General features: G+C 32.7%; 1 protein-coding gene across 1 annotated transcript; it reads left to right on the forward strand.

Annotated features, from left to right (window-relative positions):
* Positions 1-18,281: 18,281 nt before the first annotated feature.
* On the forward strand, positions 18,282-21,881 carry LOC129964212 (histidine-rich protein PFHRP-II-like). Its single transcript, XM_056078932.1, has 4 exons — positions 18,282-18,337; positions 19,509-19,782; positions 20,432-20,783; positions 21,794-21,881. The coding sequence occupies exons 1-3, from the start codon at positions 18,329-18,331 to the stop codon at positions 20,764-20,766; spliced, it is 618 nt and encodes a 205-aa protein (XP_055934907.1). The 5' UTR covers positions 18,282-18,328; the 3' UTR covers positions 20,767-20,783; positions 21,794-21,881.
* The last annotated feature ends 274 nt before the right edge of the window (positions 21,882-22,155 follow it).

The raw sequence follows: 22,155 nt of genomic DNA on the forward strand, positions 1-22,155 counted from the left end.
TTATTATATTGTCAATGACATGTTGCACTGCTTCCGTGATGTCGTAAGAATTAACCATACTCTCTGTGATTTTTGCCAAATGCTTGAAAGAATCCCAGTCTGCCCGCTGGAATAGAAAACGCGGAGGACAAAACGACGCACAGCTGCTATCAACGTGGAAGACTATAAGAGGGAAGTGGTCACTATTGTAAAGATCCTCACTTACTGTGAAAGTCAGCAGCGGCATGAGCTCAGGAGAACATATAGCCAGATCAATACTATGGAAGCTGCGCGTGGGTACATGGAAGTAAGTCTTCTCGTCATTATTTAGGAGGCAGAGACAGTTATTTGAAATAAATTGCTCGATCTGTCGTCCACGAGAATTTGTATTTTCTGATCCCCACAAAGCACTATGTCCATTGAAATCGCCTAGCATAATAAATGGTTTAGGAAGCTGGTCGACTAGGTTATCAAGATGCTGTTGATTAACGACATCATGAGGCGGTAAATATATACTACAGACCATGACTAATGCCCGAGTGTGAACTTGAACTGCCACAGCCTGTAGAGATGTATGTAAAGTAAGAGGTGTGCTCGGATAAAGATTTGAAGTGAAGATACAGACTCCCCCAGAACTGCGAAGTTCTGTGTCTGCATCTTTCCGAACACAATTATAACCTCGTAATTTAAGAGAGGTGTTTGGTTTCAAGAAGTTTTCTTGAACACAAAAAAAGAAACTGGATTAAATTTGTTGAAAACTGTTTTGATGTCAGAGAGTTTGGGCCGAATGCCGCGACAATTCAATGAAAGGAAGGTACCCATTAAGAGAGTTTCATAAGTTGAGAATGCTTGGAAACAATAGTTTGAGTTGCGGAACATCGCAACTCATTTCAAAATCCTCATCCCCTTCAGATGGATGGAGGGTGAAGAGATATGGAGTTTTGGGCGGGTTACCGAAAACAGATATTAAATCTTTGTGGACTATGCCCCGCTTTGCAAGTTCTAGAGCTACAGAATTCTGGGTTTTAGATTTCAATTTTGATTTCAGCTTCTCTGATATCTTTTCTTGCGAAAGACCGCGTTTGGAAAGTTTTAGCTTTAGAGAACGTTGGGGTTTTGGTTTTGGTTTCCGTTTTCTGGTTTCATGAGTTTCTAGAGCACTGTTTGTAGATGGTTCAGTATCCGAATCAGATGATTTTACAGGGGTTTGTTTTACAAGGGAATCAGGTGTTTGTTTCTCAGTTAAAATCTGAACACAACTTTTACATTTACAGTTTTTGCAAAATGGTTTTTTAGTAATGGATGCATAACTTATGACAGGGGAAGGTGTTTGTGCAAGGATTTTTCTTTTTGCCTCCGGATATGGAATTTGCTCCTTAGTTTTCACAGTTAAGGTTTTTTTTTTTTTTTTTTTTTAAATATTTAACGTGGACAGGATCTTGAAAATGAAGTGTGTTCGCCATTGCAGTTGACGCACTTTTCGGGAGCCGTACACTGCTGGCTGTCATGTCCCTTCTCTGCACAACGGGCACATGTGAGTGTTCCGCGGCAGGCCATCTTTGAATGCCCAAAACGTTGGCATGTAACCAGTAAGACGCATGTAACCAGCTTTAACCTTTTCTGGCAATGTTGGTGTCTGAAAGGTGAGAACAAGATGCTTTGTGGGAAGGAGTTGTCCGTCTTGCCAAACTGAGATGCGGCGTACATGAATTACTCCTTCATATTTGAAGTCTTTTATAATATCTTCATTGGAAGTATTAAATAACCCCCCACAAGTTATCACACCTTTAGACGTATTTAAAGATATGTGAGTGGTAACGGATACAGGAATAGTTGCCAAAGCTTTCAACTTAAGAATCTGTTGTGCTTGTTGTCGGGAGTTTACTTCAATCAAAAAGTCTCCAGAATGAAGTTTACGAATAGAAGAAACTTCACCAAGTGTACTAACGACGGCCTTTTCAACAAGGAAAGGCGAAACTGTGTGGAATGTTTCTTTACATTCTGATATTCTTTTGATTATAAAATTGATCAAAAAATTTTCCATTAAATTTCTTTACGTTCTTTTGTTGCCCACTGAAGGGAGAAATTAGTTTAGGCCACATACGATATGAACAGGGTTTCCGGTCCGACGGCACCGCCCACCACGGAGCCCAACAAGGGAAGGCAGCCATCGGCTCTGGCCATTTCCAGCGTCGGCGCTTACCTTAGTGCTGGCCGGTACCTATACGCTCGGAGTTACCCCCGGGGACAGTGACCACCCTTAACGCCAAGTCCAAGGAGTAACCCCTTCGCTTGATCCCTAGCAAACCAGCCACTCAGCTGGCTAGCGACCAGCCGATTGATACACAGTGGACCACAGTGCACCGCCCGTCTAATGGGTCGCCACGCACGGCAAACACGTGGGGGTATTTGCTGCCCATGAGAAGCAGGAAGCAAACAGAGTGGCGACAGCTTCTCATGGAGAGCTCTCTCGTCTACCCTCGAGAGAAAGAAGAAAAAAGGAGACAGCAGAAGGCACAGTGAAGAGTAAACATAAAGGGAGTAAAGATCCCTGGGTACCTCGGGATTGGGATACCCGTACTCACCTATAGTAGGTGAGCCCCTGAGGGGCAAAAAGAGGTTGAATTTGAAGGAAAGAGCAAGAATTGTCCATTTATTTAATTTTAAACAGACTGTTTGCAATAATTGTAACTTTCGTTTGAAAACTCACTGATTATGCAAAAACTTATTTGTAGTTATGTGCTTTTATTTTAAACTGCTATGTTATAATAATGAAATAATAAACAAAAAGAGACTTGTAAAAAAATTAAGAATAAAATCTTGGTCAAAATATTTTTTAAAAAAAATTTATCTGTGCCAGTATTCATAGCATATCAATGATATTTTATAAAAAGAAAGACTTTTGGATTTTTGATGTTTTTTTTCAGTGCAATTATTACAAATATGAAATTCTTTTTCAATTATTTTAGAAATCCTTATTTTAAAAAAAATGTTATAAAATCAAATTTACAAGAAATCTTCTATGCTGTTATTTATCAAGTAAGCTCTTGTCAAACTTGCTGTTTCTTACTAAATTAGTCTAAGGTAAACTAAGGTAAAAAATTAAACTCTTAAGAATTAAAAATTAGCCTTTTTGAATAAAAATGACGATTTCAACAAAATATTGCGCAAAACTCATCTAAGGAACACTACGTCATACATTTAATGAATAATTGTGTCATTTGGTTGACCAAATCGTGCTACTTTCCAATAAAAGTTTAGCAATGAATTCGTAAATGGAAAATAGAAGATATAAAGTTCTTAACGGCTTTCATTCTAAGAGCAAGTTAGTTGTTCAACATATGCATTGAAAGCCTTGAAGAAGTTTTGAAAATCAATATTTGAAAATTTTCAGTAATAAATCAATAAAAGGAATTAACATTTAATTTCTTTATGATGCATGAAAATTTTTAGAGAGAATACTTAGGTCAAAACTCCAATTAATAAATTTTGTTCAAAATAATAGTCAAGAAATTTTCTGAGTTTAAACTTTGATCTTAGGATTTAACCATCTCCAGTTCAAATTATTATTTTTGATACCAAATTCAATCAATAATTGAAATAATTATAGTTAATCAACATGTTTACATCTGATACATTTTGAGCGTTATTCATTTCATTTGTATCCAGATCATGTTGTCATTAATGATTCACATTCATTCGATGAAAGAAATAACTTTCCTTGTGATGCTTACAAGTCAAACTTAATTTTATAATTACGTTTCACTCATAAGAAAAGATTTCGCAACATGATTTGGATGATCAAAAAAAGATTTTCCATCGCTTAATAAATTTTTTCCTTCAATTCTATTCTGGCAATCATTTATCAATAAGAAAAATAACTGAAATCTTTCAGCATTTTTAAACTTAATTATATCTCCGTAGAAAAATGATAAGTTTATTTATTTTTCCTTCACATTTCGAGTTCATAGGTGTCATGTGGGATTCAAAGAATGACGGGGATTCAATAAATAATAGTGATCCCCAATATTTAGTCCTTGGGATATAAATATTGGGACTACACCATCCCACAGTTAACATTTTAAGAAATATTTTTATCTTAAAAAACATTAATTGATTATTTTAGCATACATAACCATAAAGTGAAACTTTTTACAGTATTATTGATTAAAGAATTATATGACCCCAAAAGTTCAGAAATTTTAAGGATTATTCTTCACAAAGAAAAGTATAATTTCTTCCAAAAAGCCTTTTTTACAGTTGTATTTCAGTTAAATTAAAACAACAGCAGATAAAATACCTGTACTTCAATTCGTTATTTGTCTTAATTATATTTGTGAGCATGAGCAGTATTAGTCAAGCATTTTAGGAATCTTTTTTTTTTCATTAATTCCCCTTTGAGAAGTTTTGCAAACTGATGTCATATTTTAATTGTTTAATCTGCCAACAGCGAGGCTACATAACAAAGTGGATGGAAAATGCAGACGTTCTCGAATTTACAATCCCAATCCTTGTCTCTTTAGTCTCTACAGAAACAAAAGAGTGTTTGTAAAATTAAAACATCTTTTATATTCTTATTTGTAAGTAAAAAGGTAATTTTTCATTTTAAATTTTTTCTATTCTTCAAAACTTTTTTATAATTTAGAAGTCTTGAGTCCCTTTTTTTTTAATTAAATTCCTTAGCCATTGTGCCATTTGTATTGAATAAAAAATTTATTTAATACATCTATTAATAAAAATTAAATTTTTGAAATTTTAAAATATTATATTGCCATTATTACATCAGTGTGCTTAAATTTCAAAACTCAAGTATTTAGGGAGAAAAAATCATTTATAAAATCCCAGCCAAAATTTGAAAGCTAAGTGAGATAATTGTGTGTAATTTTAAAAGACCAATCATTAGTGAATATATATCAATATAAAATGAACTGTACCATATAAAATTAATAATATATGCTGTGAAATAAAGCAGTATAGCCAAATTATACTTGTTCATTGTCGTCTCTCTCTCTTTATTGGTAAGTACGTTGGCTTTTTTAATTCCGCTTCAAATAATGCTTAGTTTTTCAATCAAGCATTCCGTTATCAGGATTTTACTTTAAAGTGTATTCAATATAGATAGAAATGAAAGTTGACTTTTCGGGGCAAGCCATATTTCACACTGAAATCCTGTTCCAAATATCATTCTACGAAAACTTTCGGTAGATGACAGTAGTTTCACTCTTTATTCATCAAAATTATGGTCACAGAAACTGCACTCAAACCGTAAGCATTAAATATTTTTTCATAAACCTCCACCCTTCTGAAAGCAAAACCTGACACTTGTTGTGGACCATCAGGTTTGTTCGCGTCATGTGAGTAATGAAACAAGTAGCGAAAGCGCAGTGGGAAGAGAGCAACAGGTTTCTTTGGAAGTGGGTCAGTGTGTTCAAAGGTCGAGGTCTCTCTCGTGCCGTATGAGCAGACGACGGTCGGCGGTCCTCCCTCCCTTTCATGGAAGGCGGGAAAAAACTAGGGGAAAGCTAATGCTCTTTTCATATTGAAAATAAAAACCTTTTGATATAATTGTGCTTAATGCAAATGATAAAGAGAAACGTTAGTTTTTATTTAAACCCTTAGTGCAAGTTAATTTTGATTTTTAAAAAATTCTTGATGAAAAGAAGAGAGACGGAAGTCGGTTTTTTTCTTATCCAGAGATTTAAAGAAAATAAAACTTCACTCCCTCCCTCCTTTTTCATAGAAGTTGGAGATGAGAGCTTATGTTGTAAAGCTGGCGAAGTTAGGAACTGAAAACGATAACTCTTAGGTATTGCAGCATACGGAAAAATTTATTAAAAAAATTGTTCGCCATGATAAAATGTTTTTTCTTCTCATTTGAGTTTCTCATTCTATTTTTGACAATAAGGAAGTCATCGCGAAATAAAAATTTCAGTCCTCTGCCATTTTTCACGCTGCATGATCTGGATGGCCCAACTACAAAATTAGGGGAGATATTCTTCATTTCTACAGCCTAATACTTACCACTTCAAATAAAATCAGATTAACTCCAGCTATCGCTAGAACATGTCGACATGGGCGAAGCGCTACACAGGGGTCAGTGGCCCAATAGCTAGTTTCTAAACCGTTAGAGGTAGACATATAGTTCCAGTAGGAAAAATCCTTAAATGATGGTAAGAATTAAATTTTATGTAGGTTCATTCAATAAATGTATATTAAAAAAGGGCACGAAATCTAATTTTTTATACAGTCCCCAATATCCTCTTATTTAGATCTCCTATTTAGGTTAACCAACTGTAACTCAGTTCTATCAGTCATAAAACTATGGGAGTTATTTCATCCCTTATTTAAGGTCGTTAACAATTTCTTATTGAATATGATTGATAGGACTTAAAAAAGTTTAGAATTCGTAACATTTTCAGAAATCCCTTTATCAACTGCAACTATCTAAAATGTCATTTTTCCAGCATTTACAGCATTTTTCCAGTTGGAAATATCTTGATCGGTATAGAAATTAGCTATTAGACAACGATAAGAGCGGATACCCGTACATATCTGTACAGTATAAAGTACAGCTTATGCGACTTTCAAGGAATTGTATAAACGAAAAAGATGCACAGTTAATAAACAACTTTGATTATTACAAATTTTATGCTATCAATGCAAACTTAAAGCATAGTCCTGCTATATTGATGCTAATTTAAAATTAAAATTTAACATTTATCACAAATGTACGAAAAATCATGTCTTTTTTTCAACTATCTTTATTGATTATATATTTCTTATTTCATACGATATAGATATTTTTTGACGATTTATGTAAACATTTTATTTTTTTATCTTTATCTGACGTGTTGATTGTCAGCTCTAAGAGACACTGAATTAAGTTCGCTCACTGTTTTTTTCTTTTTTTTTCACTAGAATATGAATTAAAAAAATGAATTCGAAATTTTTCTGTAGAGCCCATTTTGTTTTTTAAGGAATAAATATTTCTTTACAACCTTTTCCATCATCAATTAAATTAGCACCAGATAATTTATCTTTCATTAATTCACCAAATGCGATCCTCCCGAAATCGCTATATCTCATACTTCGCGAAAGTTACTACTGTTATCAGGAGATGCCAGTCTTTTCTTTCGATTTTACATTTCGCAACATTCTACCCTCTTGGCATTTCCTACCTTTTCAGAACCCTGTCAAATGCTTATAAAATTTCTTAGCTTCGAGATTTCGTTTCGAATCCCCAGACAAGAAGAGAAGAAAAAAATTGATTTTTTTCCTGAAATATAAATGAAAAATCAAACGATGCATTCTTATTTTCTATCATAAAACATTATTGTTTACATTTAATTGAAAGAAGAATATTTACAAATGGTAGTTAAGTTCTTCAGATAGGTTTAAAATGCATAGTTCTTTCCGTCTACTACAAACTTTTGGCACTTGCTAAAATCTTCGAAGCTTTTCAGTAATATAAACTTTATAATAAGCCTAGATTTTCATATTATTTTTATAATACTAGTACTTTTATATTATTTATTTTTCAATAAATACTGAATTATTCGATATCAATATAAACATTGCCTATAGTTGCTTTAATATTTGATATTTCATTTTTACTTTATCGTAAACAAAGTATAGTAAAATATTGTAAATCATCAAAAAAATTCAAACTGTAAATCATCAAAAAAATTGAAACTCTTCACTTCGTTTGCCTAAATCCGAAAAACATTTTTTTTTTTTTTTTTTTTTTTTGCATTACGGCTGTCTGACTTCTGTGCCAAATATGACTCAAAAATGCTTTGAGATAAACAAATGAAATTTCATATACGGTGTATTCATCAGATTTGTATATTTCTATCAAATGACTAGCAAGAATCTGTTCAGTGGAAGTCTGTCCGTCCGGCTTTTTCAAAAACAAATGGACTCGATAAATACAAAACGCACAGAGCTGTGTGAATAAAATTTAGTTCACAGGTTCAGTACGCATCAAGCAGTTGACCATCTATTGGTTCATACTTTCTCATGATAATTCATAAACGAAATAACTTAAATGAATGAAATTTATTATATTATCTTGTGACTACAATTGTAATTCCACGTTAACTTTAGGTGAGAATCGGTTTGCAAATAGGCATCCAAAATACGTAATCTCAAAATATTTTCAGTAAAAATGGCAGGTTCTAGCCAAAGATCTGTATTTTGTATCTTTCTGTATTTGTAATTTGTGACTACTTTGCAAGGCGTTAATAAACGCCATTCAAGGAATTCGTGACCTTATTCAAGGACCATAGTTTTATACTGTGCGAGGTAGAGAAATGAATGGGAGGATATGCCGGAATGTGTCTGGGAGACGTTGGATTTTGTCTAGGATTGAAAGGAATTTGAAAATATCAACTTTAATGAGAAGAAATTTACCTTTGCCTCCCAGTTTGCAGAGAGGAATTTTTAATTATTGTTATTATTTCTTGACCAAAAGCAAGGTATTTGCGTCGTATGAACAAAGAAATTTATCATTACGATAAATAGGGATCAGGATGAAATAATGTGTAAACGATAGCGGGGTTTAGTTCAAAGTTGTGTTATGATATAAACTTTTAAATGCGGACAGATTCGAAGGGACCTTTATCGGTGAAGATTTGCTGAATTCGTTTTACAAGAACCATTGCAATTGATAATTTTCGTATAAAGAAACTATCTGAAATGTTTGTAATACGATATTCTCTCCGCAGGAAGCCCTTTATCGGCCTATAAGAATATCCTCTTTTTTTATGCGACATTTTCCTTTCATTGAGAAAGGGATTAAGAAAGCTTCATTTGTAAAGCTAAAAGCCTTGTTATGATATATTGGATTCTTTCAAAATAGAGAACACGAAGTTGTGTCACTCGCAATAGCCTAGAGAAAAAGGTCGATCAGTCAATAATGTAGCGTGAACTTCATTTGCACCTGAAGCTAATTAGATTCGAAAATATTGAGAAAATACAGCAGGCAGAAATGAAGATCTTTATATTTCGTTAAACGTAGGGAAAGATAAACAGCAGTAATAAAGATATATATACAGTCTTCTTAAAATGCGTTCCGTTACCTCTTTGATATCCTCTTACATGTTAAACATCTCTAAATTAAATCGAGAATGAATCAAGTATTTTTTTAAATAAAACTGTTCTGGAAGGTTTTAAGATAAGGTTGCCAAACATGAAGTTCGAGGAGTTAATGAAATAAACCGCAATGATTGCATTCATGGTCCCTATGCAACTGTGTGGAATACAAATTGTTAACTTTAGATTTTAAGATGTGAATCATATGAAATCATTAATCAATTTTTTCCTGAATAGTTTCATAACGGGATGAATGTATCATCACAGGCATTTGAAGAAAGTCTGTGTACTTTTTTTATTCAATAAATCAATAATGATATCTCATTCTAGCTAAAGCGTCATTTTTGCGTTTCTTAACTTGAACGGTTAAAATAAACACACATTTGCGTAGAAACCAGTAATATGTTCATTTTTTGAAGTTATGAAATGCAATAATTAAGCAACTCGTTATTTTCTGAGTGCAAATATTTAAGCTTTAAAACATAATTTGTGAAACCATTGAAGGGGGAGGGGGGATATCTGCTTCATTCTATTATCTCAATAGGGAGCTAAAGCGAAGGAAATCAAATGCGATTTTGATTAGAAGATAAGATTCAAAACTTCCCATAATATTTCGATTCGCTTCCAAGAAAATGAAGCAGGAATACCTGTTTCCCCCTTAAATAAAATAACATCAATTTAAATGAGCTATCTTTTCATATTTGTTAGACACTGAAACTAAATTTCTGCTTTGCAAAAAAAAAGTTGTTAGTCACGTTGGAAAATAATTTTCTTTCATGATTTAAATAAAATTATTTTCTTTTCATTCTCAGGAACTTCCTTCTTATTTTTTGTTTTTTAAAAAGATTTTGTTTCCACCAGTTCCCGTTTTGGGAGCAACGCGAGGGATATTCTTAGATAGACACTCGAAATTCTGAGTCCCAGTCAAATGGCAAGGATGGCACATGTGTTGGCACGGTCTGTCCAAGCTCACGCATCACACCAGCGGCTGGCGATTCGCCTGGAAGTAGAATTTAGTATTTCTATACGGCCGTTCTTCAGCGGGACTTATTTCGTGTCTAGAGCCTTTAGACCCAGAAAGTGCAGGGCCACTAGGCCATTGTGATCCATAATTTAGGAGTGTGAGGAACGAAATAGTGAGATAATTTCTACGTATTCTCATTACAAATGGATTTCAATCTCTTGGCCTTCATTCATAAAAGCAATCGCACGAAAATGTTTTATAAATCATTGTGGATATGTTATTAGTTGTCATGTAATTTAGCAAAAATATATTCTACGTTTTTTATTCAGTTGTTATTCTATTTTCCAGTCATACGACGGCAACAATTTATGTCTTCGTTTTCGTGATTATCTTGCTATGTTTTTGACACCATTATTTATCCTTATTTAATTTAAAGATGCATGTTAAAAACATAACGAGCAAAAATAGATAAACTGTATAGATTATCGCATATTTGAAATTACCAAATGCATTTTGTATTTACCTGTTTACTAGCCATATTTTTTTTTTTTGTACTGTTTGCCTTTTCTATTAATAGTATTAATTTAGTTAAACTACGCCGATGAATTGAATCTTATCACAGCAAAAGAAACTACTATCTTAAATTATATTTGTACTATTAACAGAGAGCATGATTTAATAGAAGTGTTTGTAAAGTGGTGGAATTAAGGGCAAAGCCTTATTTGGCAACAACTATCGAAAATGTCAGCCATTGTGAATGGGTACCCACTGATGACGCGTCATGGGCTTTCACACGAAATCGATAGGAAACTCTATCAAGGTTTTCTCCATAGAAAATGCACAGCGAAGTAATCTTTTGGATATTTTTTAGAAAAGTTAAGACTATGGGGGTGAGGGTAACATATGACCATTGATGATGTATCTAAGAGTCTGATGCTTTCAAAAACTCAACGACATTGGTTGAGACTGAGGTGTTTATTTCCAGGTAAGAATGGACGGTGAAAAAATGATTTTGAGATTTCTTTCAAAAATAAAGGAGGATGGGGGGTGGGAGCATTGATGACATATCAAGAACTTATAAGATTTCATATGTAATTAAAATGATGGTTAAAGTAGATGGAGACTGATTCTTTGCTATTGTTATGTTTTTCATTATTTTAAATTAGCCGCCTTTGGCCTCCAGCGGGTTCAGCAATCTTAATGCTCGTTAAAATTTTCAATTAAATATTTTGTGTTACTTGTCTTTTAATAGCTTCTTCATAAAAATATCTTTAAGCTTCAAATTTGATAGTTATATAATTTACTCATGCTATTATAAAGACTTTAAGCCATAATGTAATACGTACCTCCCTAATTTTTTGTCAGCTCTCATAAAATTTCCATTTTAAATTTAAGTGGAAATAATTAAACTGAAATTAATATAAAAGCATTTTTTAATTAAACCAAACATTTTTTTTTTCAATATGAGAACTGAAAACAGAATCGTTAAGCATTTAAATCTTATGTGCACCATAGAATATCTTTCATAATTATGTAATATCTCAAGAATTATTCAACAAAATTTTCTCGGAGTCATCATAAAATACAGTTTTTAGTTTTATTTTCAAAAGGATTTAAATGACGTGAATAACAATAATTTATTTTGTTTCTTTCTATAAATATACTTTAAAAATTATGAAGGCTAAATTTCATAGTCTTTTAGTCCTAAGGAATCATTCTGTGAAATATTATTGACACTTCAACTATTAAATAAATAAATGAATGTTTCTATCTTCTGCTATCAAATCGATTTATGAAATTTTGAGTATAATAGTTTAAAACAATCAACATTTTCATTATCTTAGGCCAGTCTCGGAAAAACCATGGGCGCTGATTAGGGTATTGTGGTGCAAGCCTATAAGCCAGTTAATAGCTACGCCACACGAGCAGTTGCTTTTGTATTGTGGTCATGTTACTGGACTGCGAACTACAAGGTCCTAAGTTGTATCCTCGCTCATCACAAATTCGCCACAGCGGTGACCTCGGACGACGATCCTTCAACCTTCGTACAGCTGTTGTGGCGCCATCTACCCACAGCAAACCAAAGTCGTCAGATTCATTTGACGCGGAAAACCAAGTTCGGCAGACTCACTTGACGCAGCAACAGAACCACACAAGCTAGCCATAACGCCTGCCGCTACACAAATGGGTGCAGGCACATTAGACTCAACAGCTAAATGCATCACCACTCAACACCCATATCGTTCGATTGACTGGAGGGAGAGCATTTGGTGAAAGCTTATAAGCCAGTTAACAGCTACGCTACACGAGCAGTTGCTTTTGTATTGTGGTCATGTTACTGGGCTGCGAACCACAAGGTCCCAGGTTATATACTCGCTCATTACAATCCGCTACAGTATCATCTCTGAGACAATCGAAGAAGTGATCTAAAATCGCCCGTTATTATTGAATAGTAATATTTAAATTCATAAATCAGTGATTGGTCTAGTGATTGAAATGCAACCACTTTTATTTAAAATAATAGTGTCTCAATAATGTTTTGTTAAATATGATTCACAGAGCAGAGGATGCAGATAAAAGCTAAACATTCATAATTTATTGAAGCATTTATGGACTTACATAAAATATAATTATTTACCTCATTTAGACCATTTTAACAAGTGTATTTCTATTATTAAAGGTTTACAAATTAATCGTTGGATATATATTAAACCGTTTGTCTTAAATAAAGCTGATTTGTTGAATTAATAATATAGATGTGGAAATGTCGGCGTTCTGGAATAGGGGTAGCACGTCTTCTTCGTGCTCAGTCTTCCCCGGGTTCAAGTCCCGGTTCGGGCACGGTTGTTTTTCTGTTTTATATCTGTGAGATGTGTGAATGTCCCCTTTGCAAAAAGGGGTTGTGCAAGAGAATGTGACGCCTTAAATAGATAAGTCATACTCTTTGCCCTAGTTAGCAGTACTGAAAAAAAAAAGAGAGAAGCTCACTCTGCTTAAATCGCTGACAGATAACAGTCAGCGGACTTGTAAAGTGCCATAAGTCACAATAGGTATTCTGAAAGATCATAGAAACCTTTTTTGAATTTATTTTTATAAAATATCATATTTTATATTAATTTCATTTCATACAAAAACGTGCTGAATATTATAGATTTCTTGATTTTATTTTCAGTAACAATTAACTTATTTTTTTAATTTGAGCTTTATCTATGTGATGGCAAAACGTTGATAAAAGTTAACATTTTTGCCGTTCATGCGTAACGTGTTAGTGCAGGTTCAAAAAGAAACATATGTTTAAATTTGAACTTAGCCTTACATCCTAGCATTTAAAAATAAAATATAAAATATGACGAAGTAAAAAAGAATTGTAAAATTACCAAACTTCGCATATTTTTACAAAGTAAAACAGAAAACGCACAGAACTTAAAAGATTTAAAAAGCTTCCAAAAAAAAAGAAAAGATATTTCGATTTGGAATATTCTAAAGAAAATTTATCACACCCTGCATCGTTTCTCGTAAAAGTAATTTCTCGTAAAAGTAATAATAGGGTATGTTCTTCTTTCGATTTTTCTTTCACATAAGAATGGGATATATAATCTATGGTTAGAAATAACTTTACATAATTTATGATTTTTATTGATTTTGCGTATTAATTTGAAATCAAGTATTCCAAATGGCATCTATATACATTCTTTAAAAGAGCCCAAAGTGATATTTTCGTTGAAAGTTTAGCTTGCGTTGGTTTTTCTAATTTGTAATTTTTAATGACGATTAGATAAGACTTTCTATTTTAATTATTTTCTAGTTTTTAGCTTTTACTCTGTAACTCATTATTATGAAGTCATAATATCAATTTGTTTTCATAGTCACTACCAGTATGTACCATCCATAAAAAAAAGAAAATGCAATTTAATTAATCAATTAATTAATAATTGAATTTTTAAAATATTAAATAATAGATTACATAATAATAATACATCTCAAGTATAACATTCTATTTGTTGCATCCTGTATATTTCTACAATTTTTTTTAAAATGCTTCATTATAGATTATTAATGTTGCACCATGAAAGTAATAGCTTCCACTTAATAAAGCATCGACAAAATATTTGACAATCAAACTGCATCTCTGAAAATATTTTACGCTATGAGTAATTTGTAATTTCATATATATATCTTTATGTTTCAGTTAAGAAGGAAGAATATACAAATTAATTTCAACACAATTATATTTTAAAGTACACACTTCTGAGGGCTCTAAAATGCGTTCTATTGATACAAATAAGATAAAATTTGAACTACAGATTATTCAGTTGATGCCCTTTACATTAATTAAATAAATAAATAGTACAAAAATTTACCAATAGATGGCGCTGTGACACAAATGGCATTTATTTGCATATATTGAAAATATGAAACATAATTTGCTTTACAGCGCATATCTATTACCATTTTTCTTTGGGTAAAAAGAAGGCGGATTCTGCACGAATATTAGTTTCTTCTCTGTTCGTCATGCCTACGTTGCAAGAAAAAATGCTACTGGTGATATTGTTCTACCAGAACCAAAAAAAACTCCATCGCAGCTGTAAAGGAATTTCTTCGTATGAAGCAGATACTAAAAGGCCCAATGTCCCCAGGTGCCCTACGCAAGATGATGCAGAAATTTGAAGAAAAAAACTGGGCAACTTGGCATTCCTCCAGGTAAAGGACGAAAAAAATCCTACTCTCCGCTTCAAAAATATTGCGCCCGCCCTCGTTGATGTCAGCAGTCAGTCGCCGAATAATAATGTGAGTTTGCCAGTTGTTTCCCGTGTTCTGGATATACCGTATTCAACTGTACGAAAAATCGTACGTCCGATTTTGCATTTTTATCCATACAAAATGAAGTCTATGCGGCTGTTGCAGGATGGCGACTTAGAGGTCCGTAAAACGTTTGCACTTCAGTTCCTTTCTCGAGAGATAGTTGGCACAACTTGGCCATGGAACATTCTGTGGAGTGATGGGGCTCACTTTTGCCTCAATGGGCAAGTTAACACCCACAATTGTCGAATTTGGGCAAAGGAAAACCTTCACGTTATCCAGGAACAACCCTTGCCTCCTGAAAAAAGGACAGTATGATGTGGTTTTACAGATACCTTTATCATTGGACCGTATTTCTTAGAAAAAATAACTTCAAATGGAATCCAAACCAATTCCGTCACAGGACAACGGTACCATGATATGTTGAAGGATTTTGTAGTTCCAACTCTTACACAGCTTGAATGAATTCCAGACATCATTTTCATGCAGAATGGTGCACCACCTCATATTGATTCCAATGTAAAGCGATTGTCAATACAGCATTTCACAGAATCACGAATTATTAATCGTCATTTTCCAATAGCATGGCCTCTTCGCTCGCCGGACATCATCCCTTGCTACTTTTGGTTGTGTGGTTATTTGAAGGAAGCCCATCAAAAGCCCTCACCACTACCAGATCTGAAGGACGACATTCGGCGCCATATTTTTAATATTCCGGCAGACTCACTCCGGTCATCTATAGAAAATATGGTTCTCCGATTACAGCATATTTCTTAGACCGTATTTGTTAGAAAAGATAACTTCAAATGTAATCCAAACCAGTTCCGTGAAAGGACAATGGTACCATGATATGTTGAAGAATTTTGTAATCCCAACTCTTCTACAGTGTGGATGCCTCCAAGACATCATTTCCATATGACAATCAATATGAGGTGCATCACCTCATATTGATTGTCGTGTAAAGCAATTGTTAATACGACATTTCATAGAAGCACGAGTTATCAGCCGTCATTTCCCAATAGCATGGCCTCCTCGCTCGCCGGACATCATCCCTTGCGGCTTTTGGTTGTGTGGTTATTTGAAGGACAATATCTACCGTTAAAGGTCATCATCTCTACCATATCTGAAGGACGATATTTGGCGCCATATTTTTAATATTCCGGCAGATTCACTCCGGTCATCTATAGAAAATATGGTTCTCCGATTACAGCATATTGTTGAAAATGTAGGTGGCCATATTGAGCAATTTTAATTTTACTTTATTTAACAATTATAAATCATATAAAATGCTTTTATGTGTATTACAACTCCACCTTATGGTGAATTTTTGTACTAATTTTTTTTATTTAATAAATGTAAAGCCCATCATCTCAATTATCTGTAGTTCAAATTGTATCTCATTTGGATCAATATAATGCAATTTAGAGTCCTCTGACTTATTTCTTGCTAACCCTGTACATTCAAACATATATATATTATTGCATCACAAACCGTCGTTTTTTAAAGGCTCTTTTTTTTTTCGAAAATTGCGTGTTTCTCTCAATGATAGAATATTACTATCACTAAGATTAAGAGTGAAGCATTTTCAACTTACATCTAAAGAAAAATGAGCCGATAAACAACTACTGGTGACATTAATAAAACTGGCAACGGACATTGGAAACCGTGTGTCAAACTGACGTTTACCTGTCCAAGAGCCTATTTAACTATTCGAGGTCAAGGAAGTGTTTTTACTTTATTTTTATATGATTTTATCTCATTTCACTTGATTCGCGTTTGTAAGAAAATTATTTTATGATATAAAATTTAATTCATTTTTTCTTGTGCTAGAATTCTGAAATCTTGTACTGTCCTGTATCTTTGATGCGATAATATTATTCTAACTTTTTCAAATTTTAATTATAGGTTAATGGGCAAGTTTTATTGAAGTTTTGAATGCATATGAAAGACTACTTTGTCATAAATCCGAGAAAATGTTCCAAATTTTCATAATATTTATACCAATTATATTTAAGGAAAATAATGAAGCGTATTAATGACTAAATAATAATTTTTCATCAAAAATTTGAAATAAAAAAATTTAAATAAATTGAATATTATGACTAAAAATATTTATTCAGAAATAAGATATATTATTTCTGACAATATTTCATACCTGAATACCTCGGCTTAGTTTCCATATTTTTAATTTTTTTTTTTTAGTTTTCTGTGTATAAATCATAAATGCGCGTTAGAGATCAATTTTAATAAGATTTTTCATTAATCTGTGTATTTGTTAATTTGAAGTAAAATCAGGAAACCATAATATTATCATTCTGATCACAACTAAGCATTTTATTTTGATATATCACAAATTGCTTGAATCAGTGATTGTTAAAAACCAATCAACAAGCTTAGAAACACAAAAACTCTCAACTGTTTCAGATTCCTATTTGAAGAAGAACAATTTTACTTTAAAAAATTCATTTTGTAAGTGTTAAAATTAGTACAAGTAAAATATTCCTACTGAATTTCAAACGAAATCACAATCGAAAAAACACCATAATGTCCTTGTCATTATCAATTAAACTGTTTCGTAAATTAGGTAAAAGGTTTTCTTACAAATTCCTTTATTGCTAATCATCAACAATTTGTTCAAATCGTTCCTATATTACATTTTTCAACTTCTTTTATTTTCCACAAAACAATGTCAACAATAAATTTCCATTTATTTCCATTATTAAACATTAGTTAATCTTGTTGCCATGCTGAACTACTTCCATTCCTTTTTTTGAAAAAAATTGCTGCTTGTGTCATATAATGAATAAATTTTCATTTCGGTGATAATAATGCATAAGAAATTCTTACGCAAATTTCATATTCATATTCGAACCCCGGGCAGACTGTAACCTCGGTGACCTTCTAGACTAAGGGTCTCATCTGAGTTCAAGAGGAGGGCGATCACGCCGAAGCCATTTCCATCTCATTGCAAGCCTTCGTTCTCTGTCTTGCTTCACATCTCCCCATGACCCTATTGCAAATAGCCTCTCAAAGTGTTAGATTTGAACATGCAAAAGGCAGCCAACAAAATATCTCCCAATGCTAAAGAAACCAACAAAAATCACACGACAAAGGCACTGTCCAGGGATTGTCAACAAACATTCATGATCTTCTGACCTTCAAAGTGCCATTTGAATTGCCATAATCGTCCATTCTTATTTTGTCAAACTAACTGTCAAATGAAACTCTTGGATCTGTTTTGCTTGTTCATTTCTGTTGGTGGGTAAGTTAAAAGAACGTCTGGCGCAAGGTCAGACCGCAGTGACCTCAATATGGTCAAGTGAAAGAGAAAGTGGCCACACCCAAGGGCAAAAAAAAAAAAAAAATACAACCGGTTGAATATTTAGTTCCGATTTGATCACCATTTTAATATAAATAGATGGTTGAATGTTGAGAAGAAAATCATACTCTTTCCAGTTCTCTCTTATAAAGGACTAAATAAACCTTTTCATCATGAAAGTGGTGAGTATCCCATGTATTATATTTCTTCTTTCTTGTGAAAAACATTTCTGATAGAAGCAACTCTTACGTCTCAAGCAGTTTTTGAAGCAATATTATTTAAGCAAAAACCAAGATGAACAGGATTTAGTTTATCAAAGATGTCAAGTAAAATAGCTTGCTATTTAGTATTTATTCAATCTAATTAACTTTATCATTTCTGAGAGATATTTTTTAAGATATTAATTCTTGCATTTACAAGAAGATTAAAATATGATAAGAGATTAAATTGACGAATTGTTGAGCTTTTTTTCCTAAAAGAATATATCAATAAAATCGTATTCTTGATTTCAAATTCTAAACTTTATTCTTGAAACTTCCAACCAAACTTTGTAAAACTATGATTAATAAGAGGGACATGGTTTGTACTGTCTTGAATGAAGTTTCAAATATAGTTTAAAGCAATGCTTGATTCAACAAAGGTTACTTAAGTTTCTTTCACAGAAAATCAAATTAGGCATTATCTTCGGTATTTGGTATCATTCAGAAGAAAGAGGATATCTGTTTAACAAGATATCTTATGTTAACTTTGTACCTTTTTTGTCAATGAAACCAGTCCCAATCAATTTTTAATAATTTATTAAAAGTTCCTAAATTATTGTTTTCATTTTTAAGAAAATTTTGCAACATTTTAGATCATGACAGATAAATAGCTTTTGCTGGGAATATTTCATGATAGTTACTGTCAATAAATACATGTAATAAAAAAAAATGCGAATATAATTTAGTCATTTTATACAGAAGAGCTTGAAAAGTTACATCTTATACTATTCAAAGCAATCAGTATACACGAACGCATATTGAATACGAATCTTTATTTTAAGGTTAATAGATCTGTAATTAATGTATCTAGAATGTATCTATATATCAATTTCTTTGATTACATAGTATTGTATAGTATTTGATTTCACTAAACATTTATATTTAATTTAAATATATCTCATATCAAGTATAGGTAATTTATTTTACTTTTAGTAGTTCAAAATTTCCAAACTCTAAGAATTAGTTTTTATATAAATATTCTGGATGGAGGTTCTGGAAGAGTCAGCAATTTCTTAAATTTTAATCGAAATATCTAAAGGATTTGCGATTCAAATCTATTATTCTATAATAAAAATGGAACTTTCATTTGCAGATTGCCATCGTACTCCTCATGGCTGGTGCCGCCATGGCCCAGTATGCCTCTCACGGTGCCCCAGTTGTCCACCAGGTGGTCCACCAACCTGCTGCATATGGTGCTGCTTCCGCTGGACATGCCTACGGAGCCCACGGACAACACGCTTCTGGATACGCCGCCCATGGAAACGCACTCCACGCCGATCGAGGACACTACGCTGACAGGGCACACGCCGCTCTAGGACACCACAATGTAGGAGCTGCATCCAGCCATGATGCCCATGGAGCCCAAGGTAAAAACTGAATAAAAAAATTATGTTGTGACAACCAAATTTGCACCTAAAATCAATCCATCTAGTTACAGAGAAAATGTGAAGATCAGTTTTGGATTTAAATCTTAATATTAACATCTTCTAAATTCACTTCATGACACCAGTGTATCTTTACTCTAGAAATATTATATTTCTAATTTTTATCGACGATATACGACGTTTAAAAAAACTCGGATTTATTATTGCTTCACATTAAAAGAATTTAAAATATCTTATTTAGGTAACTCTATATAAAAAAATTTCATAATTTTTTAAAATTATATTTTATACGCAGAATGTTATAATTTGCTTTAGTTTCAAAAACATATCTGTTTTTCTTGTGCGTATAAAAAATTCTTCGCGACAAAAAAGAATTACTGTACAACTTTTGCGAGAAAATAATAGTATAAATTCTGATAAAGAAATACTTGCAGGATCAATAAAATGTTCTCTCGACATTTATTCTTGGTCATTTTCCTCTTATAGACGAATTTTGTAATGATCTTATTTTTTCCCCACAGGGTGCTTAAAACACCAAACTCTTGTCAAGCAAAAACATATGTGTAATTCCGTGGATGTTTATATAATCTAAAATAAATATCCGCTTCCTCTTTCTTTAATCAAACTACAGGTTCCAGCTACGGAAAGTACAGAAACGTCGGAGCTTACGCTCACGATAAGGGAACCGGGTACGAAAAGGCCTATGCCTACGACAAGAAGGCCGGAAACCACGCCATTGTTGCTGACCACGGAGCCCAGGCTTCCAACTACGGTGTTGCCGACCGAGCTGCCCACCACAATACTGGAGCTTACGCTCAGGCCGGACACGACAGACATGGAGCCCATGACAGATACGGAGCTCAAGCTCACGGAGTCAGTGCCCACAATAGTGCTTCTCATGGACAGCAGAGCAGCGGACACCAACAAATGTATTTCCAGAGTCCTGGATATGCTTACAAATACTAAATATTTTACTTTCAAGAGTAAGTACGAATCTTTTCTGGATGTTATTCCTAAATTATTGACCAAAAAAATAGAATATGGTTAGACTTATAATAAGATTTCATGTACCGGAGTCCTCAGTACATAAAATTAAATAAAGTTACCGTTTGATTTATTTTTAAATAACTTTAATTTTTTAAAAAAATTAATCAATAGCGCTAATTTACTCTTTTAAAAGTTTTGTGCGAACAGTAATTCACAATAGATGTCGCTCTGTGTATTCTCAATTCTCTTAGCTAACAGTAGATAAAACGTTTCCTAATTTATTCTAAGAAGGGCGTTAAAATTCTTCATTAACAATCCATAGTGTTTTTAAAAACTGAGGTCCGAATATTTTAAATTTTATTTGTATAATGCAGACGAACGATTTTTAAATCACTTTCCTAAATTTCAGAATATAGCAACAGATGGCGCAACGAAAATTTGAGAATCTCAACGTTTATCTAGCTTTTGATTAAAAAATAACTTATTAAGTATCTGAATGTATATAATTATTGCGTTAGGTTTCTTTTCCAAAGGCAACATCACTTATTCTAATATTTTTATAAAATTTATTAAATGAAAAAACACTATTACCATTGAAGGTTAGATGCAATTTATAGAGTCTTTAAAATATAATAGATTTCAGATTTTTCCCCCAAACTTCTCACAATTTACATATTCACAAGAGAAGAAACAGCAAAAGTAAGTTTAGATTTAATGAAATTCATGCTATAAATTTGAAGAAAAAGAAAATTTGAGGCTTACGACACGGTAATTAACTCAAAATTTATGTATAAAAGCAGCGGATGCCATTTATTAGAATTTGTATTCACCGTGAAATCATTTAGACAGTACAAAAGGAACCTATTAATACCTATTAGAAACCCATTAGAAAAATATTGAAGCTGGTTTGACACTACTTTACGCATTTCATAACTAATTATAAAATTTTAAGTTTAGCAGTGAAGAATTTTAGAAAGTATTTACTTACATTTTGTATTTTTTTTAGGAATACGGTTCGACTTCCATGACAGAAAATAGGAAATTTGTTGTTCTTTGTTACCGTTATGTTACATTATTTATTAACTGTCTCTCTCTGTGTGAAAAAAAGTAAAAAGCCAATAAAAAAATTTCAAATATCAAAAGTTGACTTTTATTATTTTGACTGGAAATTGCTGTCTTGCGTTGAGAAGATTTAATGAAGATTTACAATGTTTGTTTTCATTTCAGGATGCAAATTTTTTTTTCAAAATCTTCAGTCCGTTCTTATCCTAGAATACACATTCTTTCTTTATTGATGATTGTATCTTGATGGCTACAATAAAGTTATTTTATTTCATGTTGTTATAGTCGCGAATACTTTAACATCAA

Source organism: Argiope bruennichi, chromosome 3 (genome assembly GCF_947563725.1).
Source record: "Argiope bruennichi chromosome 3, qqArgBrue1.1, whole genome shotgun sequence".
NCBI classification, from domain to species: domain Eukaryota; kingdom Metazoa; phylum Arthropoda; class Arachnida; order Araneae; family Araneidae; genus Argiope; species Argiope bruennichi.

Excerpts from the sequence above, each read along its gene's own strand:
- LOC129964212 (XM_056078932.1), top strand. Across the intron at positions 19,783-20,431 it reads TGATGCCCATGGAGCCCAAG|GTTCCAGCTACGGAAAGTAC; the intron begins GTAAAAACTGAA and ends ATCAAACTACAG.